Source organism: Apodemus sylvaticus, chromosome 5 (assembly GCF_947179515.1).
Source record: "Apodemus sylvaticus chromosome 5, mApoSyl1.1, whole genome shotgun sequence".
Classification (NCBI taxonomy): Eukaryota; Metazoa; Chordata; class Mammalia; order Rodentia; family Muridae; genus Apodemus; species Apodemus sylvaticus.
In genome coordinates this window covers 7,510,176-7,527,755 of record NC_067476.1, presented here as the reverse complement: position 1 = coordinate 7,527,755, position 17,580 = coordinate 7,510,176, and the positions used below count along the sequence as shown (strand labels likewise).

Sequence of the window (17,580 nt, the reverse complement as noted above, 5' to 3'; positions counted from 1 at the left end):
TACTTGGTTTATTCATTAGAAAAACAAAAACCAAAACTGGATAGATCTTATATACAAAACAAGATGCTTTTGTTTTCAAGGGTTAAAAGCACTCAAAAAATTTAAGGTGGGAACATTGAAGACACAAAGCTGTTTCTCCCGGAAACACATGAACAAATATGCACAATGGATTTATTATACACATAGATCCAGATCCTTTAGGGCCACAATGAGGCCACAGAGCCTGTCACCACATCAAAGCTCCAACATGGCAGATTCGGAGGTTGGTTGGAGTATGTGTCACAGAAGTGATTTACAATCCAGTCCCAGGTGCATAAAGTAGAAAATTCACTTCCATGTCAGAACACCACCAGAATTCAGCCACAAAGTAGACACACAACAATCCAATAAATTGAGCTGCAGAACTCAGGGGAGGAAGGTGTAATCACAACACAGAAGTGATCCTCACATCTGGGGTCCAGCACATCTTCAGTTTCCAGTTGCCACAGGTACCTCAGCACCAAGGCAGTATCACTGCCAAACTCCCAGGACCCCAATGCCTGCAGCCTGGCCTCAGCACTCGCCAGGCCCTTCTTTCTCCTGGGTAGAGGCAGGGTTGCAGAAAGCCATGCAGACTGCTGACTTATCATTGGTCACACACAGCTGGGCTCTGAGTCATACACAGCAGGTGTGGGAGGGCTTGTCCTCACTGTTTTCAGGGCTGGGGCCCACCATCACAGGTGGCTGAGGTGTTTGGGGACCATGCCATCTCATGGCCTCACTACTCACCCATACATACATACATCAAGAACGGGACAGTCAAAAAGAATATGTGGGATCACCTTTTAGAGCCACGATTAAAAGCAAATCTGTAGCCCTCATATGAAGGGGTTTATATGGATGTTAGAATCCCCGAGCTACTGGATACTGGATGATCTGGGCTCAGCTGAGCTGCAAAGCCAGTAGCCAGATTTCCACACTAGACAGGGGATGGTTGGTTAGCAATTTGCTAGCTGTTGTGCTTTGAAATGTTTTCTAATTTCAGGCCATGACTACAGAATCTAGAGACAGCCTCTGGCCAGGGACACCCTTGTCCCAGTGGTATCCTGACATACCTCAACCACATTAGCACTTCCAAGATAAATAGCTGCTGCTATCTCCAGGCCTGAATATTTTCACTAGCAAATCGGTTCCAGCTTCTGTCTCTGACTCTCACCAGGATGGTTAGAATCAAGTGTTTACTCATCTACCATATATGCACTGAGACCACAGAGGATTGCAGCTAGGCACACCCTGCAGGATTGAACGACATTTTCAAAAAGTATTTTTTACAGCACTTTTAAAATAATTTACAAAAAAACCTACAAAACCCATTATGTACCAGGACACATTCATTAAATAAAAAAGGCATTTGAGGTTAGTGTACATATTTACATGGTGGGGGGTAGGGTGGGGGGAGTGGGGGGTGGGAGTGGGGCGTTGCATGGAAGGGACCCAATTTTTGCTCTTTAACTGTCAGGATCCCCTACTTCCACCCTATGCTGCCTCACACACACAGGCACACACACACAGGCACATATACATAGGCACATACACACATAGGCACACACATACAGACAGGCATGCATGCACGCACATCAGGCAAGACAGAGACACCTCTTCCCACAACTATGGCAAGAGCCATGACATGCCTCTCACAACTTGAGGCCTTTACTGCTTACTGTGGCACTGCCCCCATCCTCCATGGACGTGTCACTGAATTCACTGGCATCACTGCCCAAGGTCTCCTGGTCCTGCTGTTCCCTGTCAACCCTGTGCCGATATCTCAGGTCTAGAACTTTGTCCTCAGAGCCAGAATTCCTCCTGTCCTGCTGTCTCAGGGTCCCCTGAGCCTTCCGGCTTGGCCAGTTCCCACTGTCCTTCATTAGCAAGTGTGGGCTTCCAAATACAGGGTTGTGGCCAGGCTGGGCTTCCCTGAAGGCTGAGAACGCTGGAGCCTGCAGAGGTAAGCCCAGATTGGGGCTGAAGAGGCCAGCCTGCTTGCACCCCCAAGAAACACTCTTCCCGAAGTGGAAGAGCTGGGTGGAGAGGAAAGGCAGGCCCTTCCTGGGGCCTGAGGAAAGGCTGGGTGGGCCCTCAGCCTGTGATGTGGCTCCCTTTTCCATCTCACCCCGAAAGACCCCCGTCCACACTGTGCCTTGACCAGAGTTCAGCACCCATGGGCTGGACAGCCTGCTGTGGTGTGCAAAGTCACCCCAAGGGAGGGCGAGGTCAGCCTGGGGTCCAGGGCTGGGGGTTAGCAAGTTCTGACTGCCATAGTTCAGGTGAAAGGTTCCCCCAGCACTTCCAGCCTCAGCACCCACTTTGGCACAACTGGGCAGCTGGCTGAACAGACTTTCTGCCGTTGCAGTCTGGCTTCCCTGTGGGCTACGGTCTTTGTGAACGTTAGCACTTTTCTTGCTTGGTGGAGATGCTTTGGCAGAGCTGTTCCTGCTGGTGTTCTTGGGTAGTGATGCCTCGCTTCGGCCCAGGGCAGTGGTGAGGCGGGTGGCCTGCTCAGCACGGAGGGTGCCCCTCCCGGTCTGACTCAAGAGGCTGGTTGCCTGTGTCCATGCTCTCTCTGGGCCTCTCCTTCCTTCGGCCAGCTGAGGGGTTCCCCTGGCTTTCTGGCTCCGTGTGCACACTCCGGGCTGCAACCCCAGGGTTGGCTCTTTCCTACAGGGCATCTCTGACTTGGCAGGGCCCCCTTGAGGTTCTGCATTGCGTGTAGACTCCTTGGCCTTTTCTGCCAAAAACTTCCTGATCTCCAGCTCAATGCTGTCATCACTGTCCACTGCGCTGTCCTCAGATGTGGGGCTGGAGGCTGAAGGAGGGTGGCCACTGGCTCCCGTGTCCTTAGAGGGAGGAGCCCCTTCTGGACTTCTCCTCCTGGGGAGAACGGCGGGGGTTGCATCCTCGCCCCCGGTGGCCCCCAGCCTCGCCCTCTCTGCCACACTGCTGCCGGCGCCTCCTGGGCTGTCTTTGTTGTCCCCTCTGCACTTGGGCAGACAGCCCCGCAGTGCTTGCTGTCTGTGGTCCTTCCTGTCCCCTGGAAGGCTGCTCAGCTTCTCCCCACTCCGAGTGTCTGCGCTGCCAAATCTGACCTTCTTACAGGAAGCCCGTGGGTCTCGGCACCTCTTCTTAAACTTGCGCTTAGATCTTAACAAGTCCTTGATGGCCATGTCCAGGTCCTCGTCACTGTCCAGAGAACTGCTCTTATCCTCAGAGCTCTCCTTCTCACTGGCCTTCCCGAGGGCCCCATGGCCTTGTGATAGGTGTGGATCACTGAGTGCAACTGTCCTGGAAGTGACAGGCAGCTCCTTGGCTTCAGCCTCTCCTCTGGGGGTCTCTATGATTTTGCTCTGCCCGAGAGGGTCCCACCCATCATGGCCAGGCTGAACCTTTCCCTGAATGTGGTCACCATCCTGGGCACTTTCTCTACCCTCCCTTGTTTTCTTGTACACTGTAGTGTTGCCTCCACCTCTCCGTTTCCGTTTGCAGCCCAGAGGGTGATCTAGTGTTTTAGCAAGAGGGGCCTTGGGGATGCCAGGGTTGCTGCTGGGGCCAGGCGAGGACAGTGGACCCGGGGTAGGCTGAGGACTTCCTACTTGTGCCTTGAGGGCCAAAAACGTCCGGATCTCCTGCTCGATGCTGTCATCACTGTCAACGTTGCTGCTGTCACCTTCAGAGCGGGGAGGCATGGGTTGGGGACAGAAGAGTGGGTTTCTGGATGGAAGCCTGTCACTGCCTTCCATGGGAGCTGGCAGGATGGTCTTGGAGATGTCCAGGATGGCTTCTGCACACATCAGTTCGGTGGAAGTGTCTGCTAGGCGTGAGGCCTGGTGCACAGCTTCACTCTTGGCAGCTGTGTGTCCTGGAGGTACAGAGGCTCTAGAATCTGTTAGGAGCTTGGAGAGAGGATCGGGGTGGAGGGCCTCCTGGGTGGTGTCCATAACCTTTGGAACTGCCAGCTTTCTCTTGCTCGGGGTTCTCCTGTGGGCTTCAGGCAAGGCACTTGGCGGGGCACTGCCAGCACTTTCCTCTTTCAGCGGGGCTCTCGGAGGCGGGTCCCCACTGGCCTCCTTCCTGGTTTTCTCCAGCTGGTACAGCTGGATGGCCTCCTCGATGCCGTCGTCACTGCTGGAGTCCGATGCCTGGTGCACCGGGGCCGAGTTCCTGATGCGCTTGCTGCGCCTGGCAGGCATGCTTCTCCTCACTCCACCCCTGTTCTGGGCAGCCTCTGGTCTGTGGGCCGTCAGCTTTGTGCTCGCCGGGGTCTCGGGCTCTGTGGTGAGCTTAGGCTGGACGTTTCTCGGTTGTGTGCTCATCTTTGTTAGCCTGGGCGGTTTCCGGAAGATGAACTCCTTACAGGTGGTCCCCATCAGAGCTGCCCTGGCTGAGGTTTCTCGGTTCCCTCTAAGTCTGGCAGGGCTGTTGTTTGGGTCTGATTTTTTATCCACAGACCCATCACACTTCGGGCGTTCATGCTGTCTTTTCTCATTAAGAAATTGTTCTATTTCAGCTCGGATGCTCTGTTCGAAGGAGTCCTCACTGCTCAGGCTGGCTGGGGAGGTGGAGCCCTGGTCTTCAGCAGCTCCCACAGGAACACTACCTGAGCCAGGAGTGAGCTGTGGGGGACATGGGATGGGCGGGGCAGAGCTATGGGCGGGCTCTGGGATAGAGGGGGCCCCTTGGGATACAGGTTCAGAAGCCCCACCCTTTGCCTTCAGGTACTCTTGGATAGCCTCCTCAATGTCCCGGTCCACGGAGTCGTCACTGTCAGAATCCAGCTCCAAGGGACCATGTCTCCCAGCTTCATCTCTCTCCAGGGCGCTGCGGTTTGCCACAAGGCCACAGGCAGGGAACTCTGGCAGCTCTTTGCACACAGCAGGCTTGGGGGCCAGCCTGGTGTCCCGGGACCTCTCTGCACGCTGGCCTCTTTGCGTGACACGCTCATGGCTCGTGCCCAGGGCAGCCTCGTCTCTCTGCAGCGTGCTGATGAGCATGTGTACCCTTGCACTTACGGAAGCCCTGGAGGTGTCCTCTCTAGACTCTGGGAAGCAGTCTGGAAAGCAGAAGTTCCTGGGCTGGCCGAAGGCCTCCCATCTGGATTGGAGCGCCAGCACTGGAGGGGCGTTCATGAGGAACATCCTAGCAGGCAGGCTGGGTGCTGAGAGGCAGGGTTTATCAGTTGGCCTGTTTCACATCCTGGGAACAGAGAAAGCATAATGAAGGGTCTACCTAAGCAGTAACATCAGCAAACACCCACGCCACGACAAGAAACAACACGCCGGGGGCTACAACCTAATGTCTCGTTGGCTGGGGTGGCTTATGCCAGCCTCTTAGGTCTCAGTTTTGCGAGCAGTACTAGGAGTCACTTCCGCCCTGTAGGTGGAAGACTCAGTTAAAAGCAAACCACACACTCCAGCAGCCCTTTCCTTTCTCTTCTGGGTTTGCACTTTCTCCCAGTGCTGTCAGAGCCACAGCAGTCTAGAAATGTTTCTCTGTGCTTTAAGAAGAGTGACTCAGGGGCTGGAGAGACTGCTCTTCCGGAGGTCCTGAGTTCAAATCCTAGCACCCACATGGTGGCTCACAACCATCTGTAATGGGATCTGGTGCCCTCTTCTGGTGTGTCTGAAGACAGCTGCACTGTACTTACATGTAGTAAATAAATCTTAAAAAAAAAAAAAAGTGACCACACACATGCCCAGGTAAGTAGGACTTTATGGGTGAATCCTTTCTAGAAATGACCAATATGTTCTTTAACCAAAACTGCACCACACCACGTGAAGGACTCAAAAAGCACTTCCTCAAGCCTTTTTCAGAGTTGTCCTCCCTACTGTTTCACGTGAAAAACATCAACTGTGTATCTGACAGATGCTTCTCGAAGGCGGACACCAACTTTGCCAATTAGCATGAAAGTTGTGCCAATATTTTGGTGGTCCTATCATATGGGTGGGTCTGGAGAAGGGACTGTGTGGTGTGTAGACAGATCATGGGCTTGTCAGCTCAGATGCTGAGGATGCCGTGACATGCCACATGCCTGTGTATGTGGTCAGAGCCAGGTCTCTACGTAACAGCTAGGCTGGCGTCAGGAACACTAAGAAAGTTCACAGTCTCCCAAAGAGGAGCCTAATCTACGAGGCACTGGGTCCTATGGAAAAATGCCAGCCGCTCTGTGCAGCTCTTAATTCTTCTCTGACGCCCTTCTGTCTTCCAGAGATTGAAGATCACCTGCGAGGCTAAAGGAAAAAGAGACCTGAGCTCCTCCAGAGGAGGCAGGGAAGGTTGCTCCACCCTAACCCAAGGCCAGACGGCAGGGCCGGGCCTGCTGCTTGCTTTGCTTCTACGCTCTGTCCACCAGCCATTTCATTAGGACTCTTTTCCTTTCTGAAAGGCTGGGGTGTGCTGTAGACACACTGAAATCCCTCCCCCAAAGAGGTGGGGCTGGCCATCTAGACCAAAATCTGCTCAGAGCTACAGGCAACAAACTAGAGGTCACTGCAAACGCAGTGCAACTCATGGCGACTACCGATTCGTGCTTCAAGAGTTAAGCTAATATTAAAAAAAAAAAATCTATTGTAATTACTTGAAAGTCTCAGGCGTAGGCTGATGTTCCCAAAGGCTTCGGGGATGAAGTCTTCACTGCTCCGTGTGTACTTCAAAGCATCTTCCACCAGCTTTTAAAGTCGGCTGTGAGCACTGGACATGGTGGTGCACATTTTTAGTCCAAGCCATTAGGATAGCCTGGTCTATGCGTAGTGAGTTCCTGGCTAGCCAGGGCTCTGTAGTGGGACCAAATTGTCTAAATAAACAAATAAACAAATCGGTTATAAAAAAAATAAGCTACCTCGGTTATAATCAGTAACATCTAACTTAGAAACTGATCATGGCTTATACATTTTTTTTCTGTTATGATATGTCATTATGTAGAGAAAGGCTTGACAAATTGAGGAAAGCTTGCCCTGACACTACAACTACACTAATCGTAGCTGGTTTGCCTTTCTTCTAGTGAGAGCCACAGAGTGGGGCGTACGTTCTTCTACTAGCTACCGAGCTCACAGCCTGGCCATCCCGGACAATTGCTCTGCCTTCCTGAGAAGCCCCACAGAAACAGGGCAGTGGGAACTAACGGGGAGAGTAACTGTTTCACTGTCTGGAGACCCAGTAAGTGTTGTTCAAACTGCCAGAGCAATACTACAGAAATCACAAAACATCTGCACTGCTTAACTGTGAAGGGTCTGAATCAAGTAGGGCGTGGTGGGGTACGCCTTAATCTCAGGTGAAGGCCAGAGGATCAGGAGTTCAAGGCTAGCACTGGTTCCTTATCTAGTTCAAAGACAGCATCTGGGTTACTTCCAACCTCACTCAACCTACCAAAGTAAACACACACACACACACACACACACACACACACACACACACACACACACACACCCTGTGCTCTCCAGGGCAGGGTGGGGCAGGGTGGGGTGAGTAACATTAATATCTTAACAAGCAGGAAGCCATTACAGCAGGTGCAAAGCTGAGGGAATAAATCAGGTTTTTTCCACTCACCTGCTCACAGCTTATAACGACGGACCCAGAACTGGGCTTTTCTGACAGTCTTAATGGTTGTTGGTCCAACTACCTGGTGGATCTTGGGAGCTGTCATTCTGGAGAACCATAAACTTCAGAGTTAGAAATGTGAGCTAAAGCCAGAATTAGGGCTTTAAACTGGAGGCTCTGAGGATCAGGTTTCCAGGGTGGTTGTGGGTACAATCATCCCCCCATACTCCCTACCCCAGCATGGCCTCTGCACTTAAGTTATGAAGTAGAGGGCCCCATACTGTAACTTAAAGTGGGTGTAAGATTTGGTCCTTAGAAGCTAGAGGTGCTGACAAGATTCGGTCCCCAGAAAAACTGTTGTGTCTGCCATTCCCTGTGCACACTGGAAGCAAGGGGAGACAGATTCCCACTGCTGCCTGAGTACTGACTGCTCATCTCCCTGTCTGAGAGGCAGCTGGAGCAGCAGTCTGGTCTTCAGCAGGTTAATGCCAACCCTTCTTCAGACAGTGGCAGGGCCTCTGGCTGGTCTATGCTCCCACCCATCCATCCCTGGACTCATTTTCTAGGATCCCAAGCTTTGGGAATCCGGGAGCCTCGAAGCTGCGCGTGGCAGGGCGAGAAGGCAGCCTTGAAGGCCAGGCAGGCCTCGGTGACCCGGAGCCCGCCCCTCACCTGAGCTTCACCTGGGCCCGACCTGCGCCTGCTGGCTCTCGAGGAAAGCAGGGCGCAACAAGCGCCAGGCACCCGCGGGAGGCGCCTCCCGGGGGCCGTGACCCTCTCCCGTGACAGCGACCAGCCCCAGCTACCAACTGGATCCCGACCCCGCATGCCGCGGCCTGCACCACGAAGCCGGCCCAGCGGCCGGCCCTGCGCCCGGCGTCCCGGGAGGCGCCAGGCCCGGAGAGCGGGTTAGCCTGGACACTCGCGCCCCGCCCTCCCTCGGTCCGGCGCCCGCAGCCACCGCGGAGTCCCGCGGGGACACGGGCCAGGCGCGCCGTGGGAGCGCGGGAGAGGAGGGCGGGGCTGGCGCGGCGAGGGGCGGGGCGACCCCCCCATCCCCGGCCGTCTCTCCCGCCACCTACCCGCAGCTGCGGCGGCGGCGGCGGCCGCGCTCCGGAAGCCGTGCCCGGTGGCTGGGCATCATGGGAATGGCACGGCCGAGTTCCGGGGAGGCGCGCGGCCCGGCCGGACCCCCGCCCGCGAGAGCGCGCCCACTTGCACCGCGAGTGCCCGCGCTCGGACACGCACTGCGCGCGGGAGGAGCGCACGGGGCAGCCTGGAAGCGGCCGCGGCGCCCGCGGGACTCGGAGCCTGCGCGGGGACCCTCCTTGGCCTCCCACCCGGGGCCTGGCGCAGCGCCCGGCGCCGAGAGCGTGCGCAGCCCAGGGGTACTGGAGGTCGCGCGCGTCGGCAAGTTGGCCACAGCGAGGGGCGTGGCCGTGGAGAGCAGGAGGGCAGCCGAGCCCTCGCACGTACCTTCTTTAACTGCTTTATGCTGGTCCATATCCAGTGACCCCCGCGTGCCTGGCATCTACTCACAGTTGCTCTTCCTGACCTCAAACCAGCAGATGTGTGCTTCCTTGCCTGCGTTTTGCACCCAGCTCAAGATTGCGCTTAGTTTGCCTGCTCTGGACACCGCAGGGTGTTCTACCAGGATCCTCGGTGGTGCACATAGCTTCTGGGCTGCCCAAGTCCCTTTACTTTGTAGAACACTTCTATCTGTCTGAGCACAATGCCTCCTCTCCCCATCTTAGCCAGATCTCAGCCGTGCTTAGAGACAGGTACCCTGAGGCCGAGGAGAACTAAACAACAGGAGTCACACAGGGTGACCTTGCTCCACATTCACACCAGTGGTCTGGAGGAACAGGTGGGATAGGACTAGCTTCTGCCAACACAGTCAGGATTATACAGTGCAATTTTTTGGTTCTGTAGCACACTCTATGTGATGTCGGAAATCTTCCTAGTTTTCTTTTACCTTTTAGACAGTCTGGAGATACTGATAATGCCAGGGAGCAAGCCAGGCTCACCCCCGGGGCCTAAGCACACACCCTGTTTGATAAGGCAGAGGAAATTACTAGAGAGTGCCTGGGATCTGACTGGAGATAACCCCAGAGACTTTGTCCCAGAGAAGGGCTCCTTGCTCTTACCCTTGATTCACCACTTCTTTCTGGTTTTTGATGTTGTTTCTGTTCCTTCCTTCCTTCCTTCCTTCCTTCCTTCCTTCCTTCCTTCCTTCCTTCCTTCCTTCCTTCCTTCCTTCCTTCCCAGCTTTGGGATGAAAGGCAAGTGCCATCACACCTGGCCTGAGTTATTGTCACTATGAAGTAATATTACCAACATTTGGAGGGAATTATCCAACCAATAATGCTATCACCAAGATGTGGCTGTAGGCTTATTTTGGCATGCTTTTAGTGTTGTGAGAAACATCTTTGGGTGTCCCTGAAGCCACTCTGAGCATGTCTCCTGGACGAATGCCTAGAAGATGGTAGTCTGCTTGGGAGAGATGCTGACACAATGGGCAGGTGCCCTTCAGAGATGGGGACCGTTTAGTTATTTTCTGTTGCTGTGAAGAGACACCATGACCAAGGCAACTTATAGAAGAAGAGTTTATTAAGCTTATGGTTTCAAAGGGTGAGTTCACTAGTGTCGTGGCAGGGAGCTTGGCAGCAGACAGGCAAACATGGTGCTGGAGCAATAGCGGAGAGCTACATCCTGATCCACAAGCCTGACCCAGAGAACAAACTGGCAATGACTCATCTTCACTAAGGCCACATCTAACCCTTCCTAAACAGGTCCACCAATAGCACCAAGCTATGCCAGCTACCCACCTATGGGTGTGGGGGGGTCCACCCACAGCTGCCTAGTATGCATTCTGCTGTTACCCGTGTGGTGGAATTCGGACTGTGCCCACCAGTGGAGAGTAGGGTGAAGATAGGAGTCAGGGTAATGGTCTCATTGCTTTTTGTTGTCATTGTTTTGTTTTATTTTGTATTTTGAGACCTGTTTCTCTGGGTGTAGACCACCTGGCCTTGAACTCACAGAGATGGGCCTACCTCTGCCTGCTAGAGATTAAGGCATGTGCCACCACACCCGGCTTGTGATGTTTTTTAGGCTGTATGAACACTTGTAATCATGAGCACTGACCTCAAATCTATATAACTTAAATGTTGAAAATATTTAATGCAAGTACATAAATATTTATGCATGCAAGATGGACATGGTGGCTTATACTAGCTTATTCTAGGTTGAAAGTCAAGGTAGGAGGATTGACAGGTCCACATAACAAGACCCTTGTCAAATAAGGACTATCCATGCTCTCAATACTTTTTTGTGCAACTTTATGTAATGTGTATCTGTATGCATGTCCACATGTGTGGTAACATGTATGTGTAGGTATCTGGATATGTGTGTGCAGGTGTGTGGAGGCCAGAGGTTGGCTGGCATCTGGCATCTTCATAGATTGCTGCTCTCTGTTTACTGAGGTAGGGGCTCTCAGTGAACCCAGAATGGGCCTATTCCGACAGTTTAGCTAGCAGGTTGGCCCCTGGGTCTGTCTCCTGCTCCCGAGTGCTGAGATTCCAGGAGATCCATGGCCTCTTGGCTTTCCCATGCTTGTGGGAGACTCCTCATGTTCGCACAGTGAGAACATCTCCATTGACACGTCTCTCCAGTCCCCCTACCCCAGTTCTGTATGCATGAATATGCCATGTCACAGAAGTGGAGGCCAGAGGACACCTTTCAGGAGCTGGTTCTGTCAGAGACTGAGTGCGCTCTTACCTGCTGAGCCTTGCCTGCCTTTTCTTCCTGACAGTCCTGAGGTAAGTGGCTCCCTGACAGTCCTGAGGTAAGTGGTTCCCTGACAATCCTGAGGTAAGTGGCTCGACTTTGCCGAGTTGCTCCACAGCGATGTTCTCCCCTGTCAGAGACATGCCCACATGGAACCAGTTGGTCGTGGATCCAAACCTCTGGAATGGGAATGCTAACAGACTGTATGTGGGTTGTGCTTTGAAAAGCACCTGACATTCTCTAGATCTGGTGTGTAAAAACATGACAGGAAAAAGGTCTAAAACAACCACTTCAGCTATGAGTTATTGTTTTTTTCCTCTCTGCATTTTGTAAGTTTTCATAATCAGTATTACTTTCATAAACAGAAAATGCTTTATTTAAATTTTGTTTTGTTTTGTTTTCTTTTTTGTTTGTTTTGTTTTTCCGAGACAGGGTTTCTCTGTATAGCCCTGGCTGTCCTGGAACTCACTCTGTAGACCAGGCTGGCCTTGAACTCAGAAATCTGCCTACCTCTGCCTCCCAAGTGCTGGGATCAAAGGTGTGCGCCACCACTGCTCCATTTTTTTAAAGGAGTGTGGCGTGGTGGTATCAGTGGCTGGAAATCAGAGACAGGCAGAGCTCTGTGAGTTTGAGGTCAGACTGCTCTACACAGAGAGTTCTAGGACAGCCAGGGCTACATAGTGAGACCCTAACTCAGAAAAAAAGTTTTTATGTGTATGTGTGTGTGTGTGTGTGTGAGAGAGAGAGAGAGTATATGTACAGGTGTGTAGGTGTAGGGCCAGAAAGCCATGTGATCATGGAGAAGCAAGAGTGAGGTCAAGGCATGTCCAGACCCTGAAAATCTCACCCTGAGACTGGCAGGAGTAGAACTGCTCGTTCTTGTGCTGGGCCTGCATGTTCTGATGCACACAAACCTTACAGCCTCCGCCTCTGCTGCCCTTGAGGTGGTCCTGTAGCTGGGTGGCCGGGCTTCAGGTTAAACTTCCTCTCCTTATAAGGACTTGTCCATCTTGCAGCTGGAATTCCTCTTCACGCAATGAAGCATTCCCAGCACTGCAGTGTACATCCCAGGCAATGGTGTACACCGCTCTAAAACCCCTCCCTGCTTCCTGAGGCTTACATATCGCTTGCTCACCCCCCAATAAAAAGAACGATTTCACTGAAAGCCGTTTCCAGAGAAGGCTGTTTCTTCTGCACGCACACCCACCAAGAACCTGCCTAACCCCTCCCCTCCTCCCAGGTTAAGCTTCATTTCCTCCCGTCCAGCCTGGTGTGCAATGTGTCTGAGTACCCCAGTGATGTGCAGGTCCTGGCAGAGGCCGGAAGAGGGTGCCAGCTCTTCCAGACCCAGAGTGACAGGCCTTGAGTAAGTCACTTGATGGTGCCGGGTGGTGAACTCCGGCCCTCTTAAGTACTGAGCCATCTGTCCATCCCCTCTTTTAATGAAAAGCAATTATATTTATTTATGTGTTTATTCAAAGGCAGGCAGAGTTCTATTACAGGTGGGACTGCCTAGTGAGACCCTGAATCACCCCTCCCCCAAATGAAATTCATTGCTTTTTTTTCCCCCTTTGTTTTTATTTATTTTATGTGAACTCCTATGGAGGTCAGAAGATAACTTTTGAGAGTCAGTTCTCAAGAAATAGTAAAAAAAAAAGTTCTTTCCTTCTACCTCGTAGGCCTCAGGTTATTGTGTTTAGTGGCAAGTGCCCCTACCTGCTGAACCATTTTGCCTGCTCCCCATCCCCCCCAAATAAAAGTTTTTTTTTTGTTTTGTTTTGTTTTTGTTTTTGTTTTTTTGGGATTTGGTTTTTTTTGAGACAGGGTTTCTCTGTGTAGCCCTGGCTGTCCTGGGACTCACTCTGTAGACCAGGCTGGCCTCGAACTCAGAAATCTGCCTGCCTCTGCCTCCCAAGTGCTGGGATTACAGGTGTGCGCCACCACTGAGCCTGGCACTCCTGATCCCCGTGCCTCTACCTCCCAAGCATTGGGACTAAAGATGTGCATAGTTATGTTAGGCTGAAAATTCTATTTTTACAAAATAATGTTTAGTTGTTTCAATTTTATTTATGCACTTGTGTGAATGTGTGTGCTTGTGCCTGTGGAGGCCGGAGGACACTCAGGCCCTTTTGAGACAGAACCTCTCGTTGGCATAGAAGCAGGCCAAGCAGGCTAGGCTAGCCAGTGAGCCCTAGGGATCCTCCTGTCTCTGCTGCTTCAGTACTAGGATTACATATGTGCCATTAAAGCTAAAAGTTATTTTAATTATTTTATTTGTACGGGTATTTTGCCTGCATGTGTGTCTGTGCACCACATGTGCACAGTGCCTGAGGATGCCAGAGAGACCACTGAATTCCCTGGAACTGAGTTACAGATAGTTATGAGTCACCATGTGGGTGCTGGGGATCAAATCCAGAAGAGCAGCCAGTACTCTTAACTACTGAGCAATCTCTCTAGCCCAATGCCCTGCCCTTTTTTTTTTTTTTTTTAAACATGGATCCTGGGACTTGAACTCAGGTCTCTTTGGTTGCAAGGCAAACACTTTACCTACTGGGCTATTTCCCTAGTCTGCAAAGCATTGTTCAGTGCTAGTGTGGTGGTTTGAATAAGCTTGGCCCAGGGAGTGGCACTATTTGGAGGTGTGGCCTTGTTGGAGTAGGTGTGGCCTTGTTGGAGAAAGCGTGTCACTGTGGGTGTGGGCTTTAAAACCCTCTGTCATCCTAGCTGCCTGGAAGCCAGTCTTCTCCAAGGAGCCTTCAGATGAAGATGTAGAACTCTCAGCTCCTCCTGCACCATGCCTGCCTGTACACTGCCATGCTCCTGCCTCATGATAAGGAACTGAACCTCTGAACCTGTAAGGCAGCCCCAATTAAATGCTGTCCTTGTAAGACTTGCCTTGGTCATGGTGTCTGTTCACAGCAGTAAAACCATAATTAAGACAGCTTGGATTTTAGATTTATTTATTTATTGTCAGCATTTTACTCAATTCATTACTTATAATTTCAGGAGACAACTTGACTCTTAGAAGGTTTGTTTCTAAGTAGAAAAAAAAGCAAGATTGAAGAAAGCAAGATTCCCGGGGAAAAGTTGTTCAGGTGAGTAGCTTGCAGCACACAGGGAGAAGCAAAACACTTGACCAGATTACTTCAAGGGAGGCAATGCTTTCCAAGAGAGGACGTGGGAGAATTATTTCCTCATTGACTCTTTGAAGCAAGAGAGGACGTGGGAGAATTATTTCCTCATTGACTCTTTGAAGAAAATAAATTGGAGGAAGGCCCTGTTGTTGCTTCTCCTTTAAAACATTATTTTAAAAATGTCATTATGTGTATTTGTGTATGCCTGTGTGTGTTTGTATTTGCATGTGAGTGCAGATGATCTTGGAGGCCAGAAGAGGGCAACAAATCCCCTGGAGTTGGAGCCACGGGTGGTAATGAGCTGCCTGCCATGGGTCCTGGGAGCTGAACTAGTGTCCCCTGGAGGAGCAGCAAGCCCTCTTCAGCACTGAGCGTCTCTCCAGCCTCTAGACAGTGTTTCATATGAACTGATTTTTGTGACGTTTCATCCTTCCCCTCACAGCTAGGCCTAGGAGACCTGGGTGCAAGGTGCCACAAGGGGGCCTAGAGGGAGCAGAATTGGGAGGGGTGGCTCCTCTGTGAAGGCATGAGAACTTGTGGAGGCAAAATAAATGTGAGGAAGGTCTGAGGAAATCGTTTCTCAGACCAAGAAAACCTCTGGGACAGGAATTCCATACAACAGGTCTCCACACAAGGAGAAGGAAGGGTGAGGGCCCACTACCCCCACCCAACTAAGAGTACCCTCAGGCAAAAGCGAGCCACAGCTCTGTTGTTGTGCAGACACTCTGCCTGAGCTGAAGGCACCTGTCACTCCAGAACAGTGGTAGCCCTTCACGGAGCCCCCACTGAAGATGCTGCCTGGCCCTTATAGCACGCGCAGGAGTGATCCTCATCCCAGGACTGTCAGAGTGAGCAGTCCCAAGGGTGTGCAGACACTGGTGACAAGTTAAACTCTGGCCACTGTGGACTGCTGAGCCTTTGAGGGGTCCCAGGCAGCCGGCTGTGTCCCTCACAACCCTCCCAGTCTTGTGAAGCAGGTGCCAGAGCTTTGATTTCCGAGTCTCTGGCAGGAGCTGGCGCGATCTCTATTTTAGGCTGAGATTCCGTTAATTTTGTAGAACTCTGAGGCACGTTGCTGAAACTACATGCAGTGGAAGAGGCTGTGGAAAATGTGTCAGGCGTTCTAAGATTGTATGACTTACGTATGAAAACCCAAAATAGAATGTTAACCAGCAGGATTATGCCCATGGCAGATGTGACTGAGGAAGTTACCACAAGCACACTTCCTCTTGAGGAGAGTGAGGTGCAGAGAGGAAACCAGACAGTATACACTCCTCCCAAGCCTCCATGAAGATAATCCTATCTCCACTCTCCTTAGAGAAAGAAGGTTGGGAAAGATAATGTAGGATGCTAGTGTGTGTGTGTGTGCACGTGAAAAATGAGACAAACATCTTATATCCTGAGACATGGGCAGGTAAATTGAAGCTTGTAGTGATTAGTTCGAGGCCAGTGATGGGCGGGTGGAAGGCTGGACTCTGATTCTTGCAGGGCCATACTAGAGCATAAGGGACTGATGGTGGCCTAGCTGTCACTAGAATACGGTACCTGACATGGGGTGATTAACAGAGAGAGGAAGCTTCTTCAGCTCAAGGTCTGGAAGGCAGGCAGCCTGAGCGCATACGCTGAGAGTCCTCCTACCGGCCTTCCTGTACAGGGATCTCAGGCTAGCCCATGGAGTAAGTGGGCTAGCCTCAGTCTCCCTTCCACTTTTCTTTTATTCCTTTCCTTTTCCTTACATTCCTTTCTCCATCTCCTTCCCTCCCTCCCTCCCTCCCTCCCTCCCTCCCTCCCCCCTCCCTCCCTCCCTCCCTCCCTATTTGTTTCTTGGGGCAGTTTCATGTAGCTCAGGCTGGCCTCCACGCACCATGTAGCTGAGACAGGTCTTGAACTCCTCTTCCTGCCTTCACTTCCTGGTTGGTGTGATTACAGGTGCACGCCACCACACCCAGGTATGTTTTTAAGTTTTGTTCCTTAGTGTTTGGTGTCCTCTCCTAAGGGAGACCAAGGGACGCAAGGGTGTTTTAGACTGGGTGGTACTGTGTAGATCTCCACATATCCAAGGTGCCCGGCACCCAGGGTGAGGGTGGAGGGCAGAGGCTGGATGGACCATGAAGATGTTGGCAGAGCTTCAGGTCCAGAGCTGAAGCTCACTGCATGGGGACGTCTGGGAGGTCGATGTAGTGGCAATGGCTGCATTTTACAGCCATGTTCTGGGAACCCCAGCCAAGAAGGCTCCCCTGGGCATTACTCAAAAGGACAATGTGGGTGATGTGCAAACCAGAGTATTCTAGTGGTCTCCATTAGTGGGCAAGCCAGGCCCATTAGGACCCAGAGCCCCACCAACAGAGGTGTGGCTTCGTGAGTTCTACCTGGTCCGCTCACTGTTACGCTCCTGTTGCTGTGCGTTCTCCAGAGTGTCTAACACAGCAGAGACTTTCTGCTTGCCTCTGCGTCATGGGGCTCTTCAGGGAATCTTACACCCAAGGGCTCAGGCAGATGCTTGGAGACAGGGAAGAGGCACCCACTGTTCAGACCCTCATGTGTCCCCTGTCACTGACAGTGTTTGCAGTCTCTGCCACAGAGGACAGCAGAAAGGGACAGGATTGTGGTAGAATGTGGTACAAACTGTCTCTAAAAGATACTCTTGGTTTTTTTCTTTTCTTTCTTTCTTTTTTCTTTCTTTTTTTTTTTTCTTCTTTTTTTGGTTTTTTGAGACAGGATTTCTCTGTGTAGCCCTGGTTGTCCTGGAACTCACTCTGTAGACTAGGCTGGCCTTGAACTCAGAAATCCTCCTGCCTCTGCCTCCCAAGGGCTCCCCGCCGCCACCACCACCACCACCACTACCACCACCACCACCACCACCCAGCTGATACTCTTGCTTTTAAGACAGACTCTCCCGCAGCACTTGGGAGGCAGAAAAATGAAAACAATAAAGGAAAACCAAATCAAAACCAAAACAAAAGTGCGTACACCCCTACACCTGGCTTTGCAGGGTTTTCTTAGCCCACAATTGGTCTGTGGAAAGGATCTTTGTGACAGACAGAGGGGATCCAGAGCTGACAGTTCAAGGCCTTGACCTTTAAGGTTCAGTGAA

General features: G+C 51.8%; 1 protein-coding gene across 2 annotated transcripts; it reads right to left on the bottom strand.

The window, feature by feature from the left end:
- Ppp1r26 (protein phosphatase 1 regulatory subunit 26) lies at positions 1-8,787 on the bottom strand. 2 transcript variants are annotated; one of them, XM_052181964.1, is made up of 4 exons: positions 8,649-8,787; positions 7,576-7,673; positions 6,608-6,823; positions 1-5,226 (listed from the first exon to the last, which is right to left on the bottom strand). In XM_052181964.1, exon 4 carries the CDS (start codon positions 5,166-5,168, stop codon positions 1,674-1,676), a length of 3,495 nt encoding a protein of 1,164 aa, XP_052037924.1. In that variant the 5' UTR covers positions 5,169-5,226; positions 6,608-6,823; positions 7,576-7,673; positions 8,649-8,787; the 3' UTR covers positions 1-1,673. The 2 variants fall into 2 exon arrangements, with proteins under 2 accessions (XP_052037924.1, XP_052037925.1); XM_052181965.1 differs by lacking the exon at positions 8,649-8,787 and adding an exon at positions 8,239-8,576.
- Positions 8,788-17,580: the final 8,793 nt, after the last annotated feature.